Here is a 6,000-nt window from a genome sequence, read left to right as displayed (position 1 = left end):
TTTTAGAGAACTTACACTGGTCTCAGCAAAGCCAGCTGTGGCTCGGTCAACTGATCCCCAGCTGAGCCATGTATCTTAAGTTGAGCTGGAGTTGGGAACTTAATGCCGCCCGAGGCCAGCTGAGCCAGGAATCAGCCAGCTGAGCCAAAGATCCAATGCATCATAAGCTGCCCCACCTGACAGATCTTCTCCATAGGACTGCCCCTTTAGTGTAGAATGCAACCAAGTAGAATTACTGTATTGAATAGATGGTGCAATATCTGTTATGATTATTTTCTAAGTATCCCCTGATGTACATATCTAAAAAACTCCAACCAATAATACTACATCATATACAGAGATCATCAACACTGACACACCAACATCTCAGCTGAATGGTTTTACAGTGAATTTTATTATGGTTATTTGGTTTGCTTTCGTCCACAACATCTCCTTTTATTATTATTTTTTAAAAACATGTGATTGCCTATAAAATTTGGAGAGTCTTACTCTCAGAATATACTCCTCATTTCAAGGGAAAGGTGAAATGAAAAGTGTGCAACATTCTAAAGCAGCAATCTGCAATTTGCCGGTCCAAAACCTTGGTAAGGTGCCTGGGGATTCAAAGTTGGTACCAAACTCCATTGAGATTATCCTGGATGGAGAAGACAGACCCGATGGGATGAACAGTGAGATTTCAGTGAACAGACTGTGAGATTTAAGTGGCATTAAGGGAGCAATCTTTTACACACAAGAAGCCGGCATAAAGGAAGCTGCTGTAAATTAAGTTGATGGAAAGTTACACCAGATCCAAATCCTGTTCAAAAGTGGGGCTGCTCCTCCTGCTCTGCATAAGCCTGGCAGAAGGAAAACACTTTTAAAAGAGTGTTCTATGCCCAGGTTGCCAGGTCACAGGACTGAGATGAATGGGTTTAGGAACCAGCCTAAGTCCACCCTCTGGTCCTGATTCCATCATGAAAAAGCCAGATCCCTTTTGGGAAACTTACACTGCCTGCTTCAGTCAGCTGAGCAAGTCACACCAGCATATTTTGGGCTGAGCCATGGTTGGAGGCATAACACCAGCTGAGCTAAGAACCAGCTGTCTGATCCACAGTTCCATTGTATCCTAAGCTGCGCATCCTGGGGGATCTCACCATAGGATTTCCCCCTTATCCATCCATTCCTACCTACTGCAGAAGGATGTTGGGAGACCAGTTAAATTGATGATTTCAAAGCACTTTACAAATTAAAAGTGCCAGATAAGCATTTGATAATAGAAAGAGTGCTCTTTCTCAGCAGATGATATGCTCCAGTGGAAGAGGGTGAAGGGGTGAAGAAAGGTTTGCCTGAATAGCTCTCCTTTGATTCATTGACAGTGTCAAGAAATAATTCTGTTCTCTGTAGGGAAAATTGGTATAATTTGACAATGAGCATTTGGGTCTCCAGAATGTTTAGTTTTCAAGGAGCGAGGCAGTCAGTTTTAAAAGCCTCTTTTGACTTAACAAGAAAATTGCATCTTTTTTATTTCCTGTAACATTGGCAACTCTTGATATACCCCTAACAAGTAAATTACAGCTGAAGCAGGATTAAAATGTTGTGACATTGCAGTTGGAGATCTGAGCCAATGGAGCTTTTGATGGCAGTGTTCTGGAATACTGATATTTATGCTGTGTCCTTTACGGTGAAAGAAATGTTGCATTTATCTGTCAACATACAACAAATATTTATTTCCGCTGAAACTTACTTGCCGCAATCCAGCTCAGGAGACACATGTATACAAATAGGCTTATGCATTTGTGCCACTTCCTGGATTGGGAACAACAGCCACAAATGGGCTGTGTATTCAGAAGGACAGATAGAGTACTGCATCACTTGCAATGGGTTACAATTCCTGATGTGCAATCAAATCTCCATCCTCATGCTTGTGCAACTAGCCATGCGGCTAGAGTTGGATCGGGGCCATTAGGCTTCTAATGATAATCCTCAGGTTTTAATCACACTTGGTCTGATTTTCATTTCTCAAAGCTTCAAAGAGGAGAAGCAGTTTATAACGTTTATTGATATAAATAGAAATGGACCTGGGAGACAAGTATATTTGTGACGTGTCACTGAGCCTGCATAACATGCCTTATTGCTGGATATGCTACATTAGCTATCTCTGTGTTTGCCTTGATCTTTGACAATGAAGGCATTCCAGAAAGGCTGGAACTTTTAATTAGAGACCTGCACAGCTTTCCTTCTTACTAGTGTAATCATTAAATTGATTTTTCCAGTCCATCATGTAATTGTTCCAGCGAAGGAATCCTGCTTTCCACTCTCGTTCTGCTTCATCAATATTGCCTGTAAAACATGAAATGGGTGGCATTAATCTAAATTTAAATCTCTTTGTACATTAATTGAAAAATAATTCTGATTACCAATGCCATTTTCCTCTAAATACACTACACAGCACTACACCCTCCCCTTTGTCACCTGATTTATTGCAAATTCGAAAGGACAACATTTTATCTCTAGATCTTGAGATAATCGGTTGAAGTGAATAATTATTCTTACAGATCAATGTAGAGTATCATATGGAATTTCATTTTCAATATTTACACCCCTTTGACATTTTCCAAGCAGTGTATAGTTCATAATGGATAGGCACCTAGTAACTTGGATCCAGATATTGGCTTCTAATTAGGATGGGGACCTTATGGCCTTCCAAATGATGTTGGACTCCATCTCCCATAAGCCACAGACCACATAGTCAGTGGTCAGGGATGATAGGGACTGTAGTCCAACAATACCTGGAAGGTCACAGTTTCCCCATCTTTGAACAAGGGAGACGGAATGGATTTCCTTCTGGAAACAAAACAAATAAATTCATCACCTATTCCCAGTTGCAGAACAGTGTCCCAAATATAGCAACAATGTGTTAAAAAACAAACAAAACAGAAGTCAAAATGGACCTGAAAAAGAAAAGTCTTATTTGTTCAGTATGTTTGATAATTAAAACAGGTGGAAACAGACAATCAGGTCCATGTATCCAAAGCAGTGACCAGAGGATGAATAACCACTGTGAGGAGTATAGGGAGATGAAACTCCATGGTGCACCTGTGGCAGCAAAACCGGAAAACCTTCATTTGCCTCAGGTGCAACAAAACATGTCTCTCCCATATCGGTCTCTACAGCCACAGCAGGCGCTGCAATTCTCCAACAGTTTGACTTAACCCTCAAAGGCTCACTCCTCCATTGTCTCCCGGGACAGACGGATGCCAACAACAAAGCAGCTGTACAGAGTCACTAAGAATATGCAATAACAAGCACTGAGAAACAGCCCTGTTATCACAAACAATAGCAAATCAGTTAAAGCACTCACCACACCTGCGAGAATCCTGGGACCTGTAATTTACCCCTCACACGGCACCCTTAACAAACTACAGCTTCCTGGATTATTTTGGAGGGAATGAGCTTTAAATGTATGCTACGTACTCAGCCTTAGTTGTAGGATATGAAATAGGAATAGGGTAAGCATCCATAATATTATCCAGTCAAGAATAGCTCTCTGAGCTGCCTAAACAGGTTGATAATTATCTATTGTTATTGTTCTCTGGAAGCTCTGACGTGGTGTTTTAACCTTAGATCACATGAGAGGTATTGAATTGCAAGTTCATCTTGGTTCTCATGCTCTATGGAAGTAAGGACATGTAAATGACCCTCTCCAGTGAGTGAATACAGCTCCAGGCAAAATGGAAACTGTAAGGAGAGACAAACCTCTGATTTTAGATCTGTTTGAAGTATTTCATATTTTATTTCTAAGATGATGAGCCTGTGCTAGACTGCACAAGATATTGTATGGAATCATTTGGATGTATCTTTGATGCTTTTGTTCTGCTTTGAAGAAAGTTCGACAAGTAAAGTTTTGAACAATCTAATGGGTCAGGGTTGTTGTTTTTTGCATCCAGTCACTTCAAGTTGCGCAATATTGATATCTGCAACATTTAGGGAGCAATCCTATGCACAAGAATCTGGCATAAAGCAAGCCAGTATAGTTTGAGCTGCTATAAAGTTACACCAGATCCAAGAACTTTTTAAGAGTAGGACTGCAGCTACTGCGCCACCTAAGCCTGGCAGAAGGAAAACAAGTCTTTAAAGCAGTGTCCTATGCCAGGTTGCCAGGTCATGTCACTGAGCCGAATGGGCTCAGGATCCAGCCTAAGGCCCCCTCAGTCCCACTTGCCCAACACATCCCCAGAACCGCCACCCCTTTGGGGAACTGACACCTGCCTGAATGAGCAAGTTATGCCAGAGTACCTTCAGCTCATCTGGGGTTGGGGACATAATGCCATCTGAGCTCAGATGGGACTCAGCCAGTTGAGTTGGAGATCTACTGCAGTCTATGCTGTTCATCTCAGCAGATCTTGCTTTAGGATTGACCCCATCGAGTTAGACTACATTTCATTTTATGTCCCCATTACTGGAGATTATTTTACTGGCCTATTATGTAACACAGAAGCATATCTTACTGATATTGGTTATTTCACAGAACATTTGGTTACATGCAGCACAGTTGCTCGTCAATATCATCCTCCAAACAGATGGTGTCTTCAGTTATGATTTCCGTGAGTAATGTCAGATGATCACAAGGAACATTTCGTCAGATTCACGATATACCCACATCTTGCTTGAAACTGGTCCAGGTTCACACATAACACACACACACAGGATGCTTGTTTTTGAATGTCTCCCACATCCTACATATGATGGGATGTCATGATGCAAGAGATGATAAAATCTCTCAGACGTCAAATGGAAAACAATGTGTCAGATGAAGATGGCTATGTTCTTTCCCCACTAGGAAGCCTTACGCATAACAGATATTTGAAAAACCAACCAACCAAAGCCAGCTTATTTGTTAGCTTTCGCTGTCAGAGATACAGACAATCCCAAACACAATATAAAGATATGACATGTGCCACTTGGTTGAGTATAAGTACACAAGAGGAATTGAAGCATACCAAAGAGAAATAAGATGAAGATGTTGCAGCAGCTCGTTCACACTTTGTATAAAGATCTGGGCCCAGGTATAGGTACCTCTCAAACAGATATGCAATACTGAGCACTGCCTCTACTTATGAACGTCCTAACTGGCCTCTCATGGCTAATGCCTAGTAACAGATCTATATCCCACAAATTTGTGTAATTCTTTTTTTAAAAACCCAAAATGAAACCTAAACTTGTGGCCATTGTCACTGTTAACTTCTTACAGCTTACTCACTTTTGTAGGCTCAGAGAACTCTTGGAATTGTATCTCTGTGCAGAGAATAGGTAACAGGACCCCTGACTGTTAAGTCCAGTCGCGGACAACTCTGGAGTTGCGGCGCTCATCTCGCTTTACTGGCCGAGGGAGCCGGCGTACAGCTTCTGGGTCATGTGGCCAGCATGACTAAGCTGCTTCTGTTGAACCAGAGCAGTGCACGGAAACGTCATTTACCTTCCCGCTGGAACGGTACCTATTTATCCTCTTGCACTTCGTGCTTTTGAACTGCTAGGTTGGCAGGAGCAGGGACCGAGCAACGGGAGCTCACCCCATCATGGGGATTCGAACCTCCAACCTTCTGATCGGCAAGCCCTAGGCTCTGTGGTTTAACCCACAGCACCACCCGCATCCCTTATGTGCAGAGAATAGGGGTCTCCAAATAACTCTCCACACTCTTAACAAACTAGAGTTCTCAGGACTATTTGGGGGAAGCCATGACTGATTAAAGTGGTATTATAGTGCTTCAAATATACAGTGCAGATGGGACCTTAGCTTCAACCCCTTACAACTGGAGACAGTTCATAACTCTATCATTACCCATTACTACAATGCCTGTTTGTGCAATGGAATCTTCTGGGCAAGATCTGTGGACCTGCAGGAGTGAGGAGGCGAGAGGGACAGGAATTTCCATTGTGTGAACAGAAGGTGTTCTGTGAGCATAATGGCTTCATTGGATGCAATGACACCCTGTTCTTTATTCTAAAGGTTTTTACACCTAC

General features: G+C 42.1%; 1 protein-coding gene across 1 annotated transcript in view; it reads right to left on the bottom strand.

Annotated features, from left to right (window-relative positions):
• Positions 1 to 375: 375 nt before the first annotated feature.
• Positions 376 to 6,000, bottom strand: part of BCHE (butyrylcholinesterase) — a 54,387-nt gene continuing 48,762 nt past the window's right edge. Inside the window, exon 4 of the mRNA XM_081008022.1 lies at positions 376 to 2,319. Coding sequence (XP_080864148.1) covers positions 2,195 to 2,319 — 125 coding nt within the window. The 3' untranslated portion in view covers positions 376 to 2,194. The remainder of the gene's footprint in view (positions 2,320 to 6,000) is intronic.

The sequence above is a fragment of the Podarcis pityusensis genome (assembly GCF_964106645.2).
Source record: "Podarcis pityusensis genome assembly, chromosome: 5".
NCBI lineage: Eukaryota > Metazoa > Chordata > Lepidosauria > Squamata > Lacertidae > Podarcis > Podarcis pityusensis.
The sequence above is the reverse complement of the archived record's forward strand: the minus strand, read 5'-3'. Positions and strand labels throughout refer to the sequence as shown.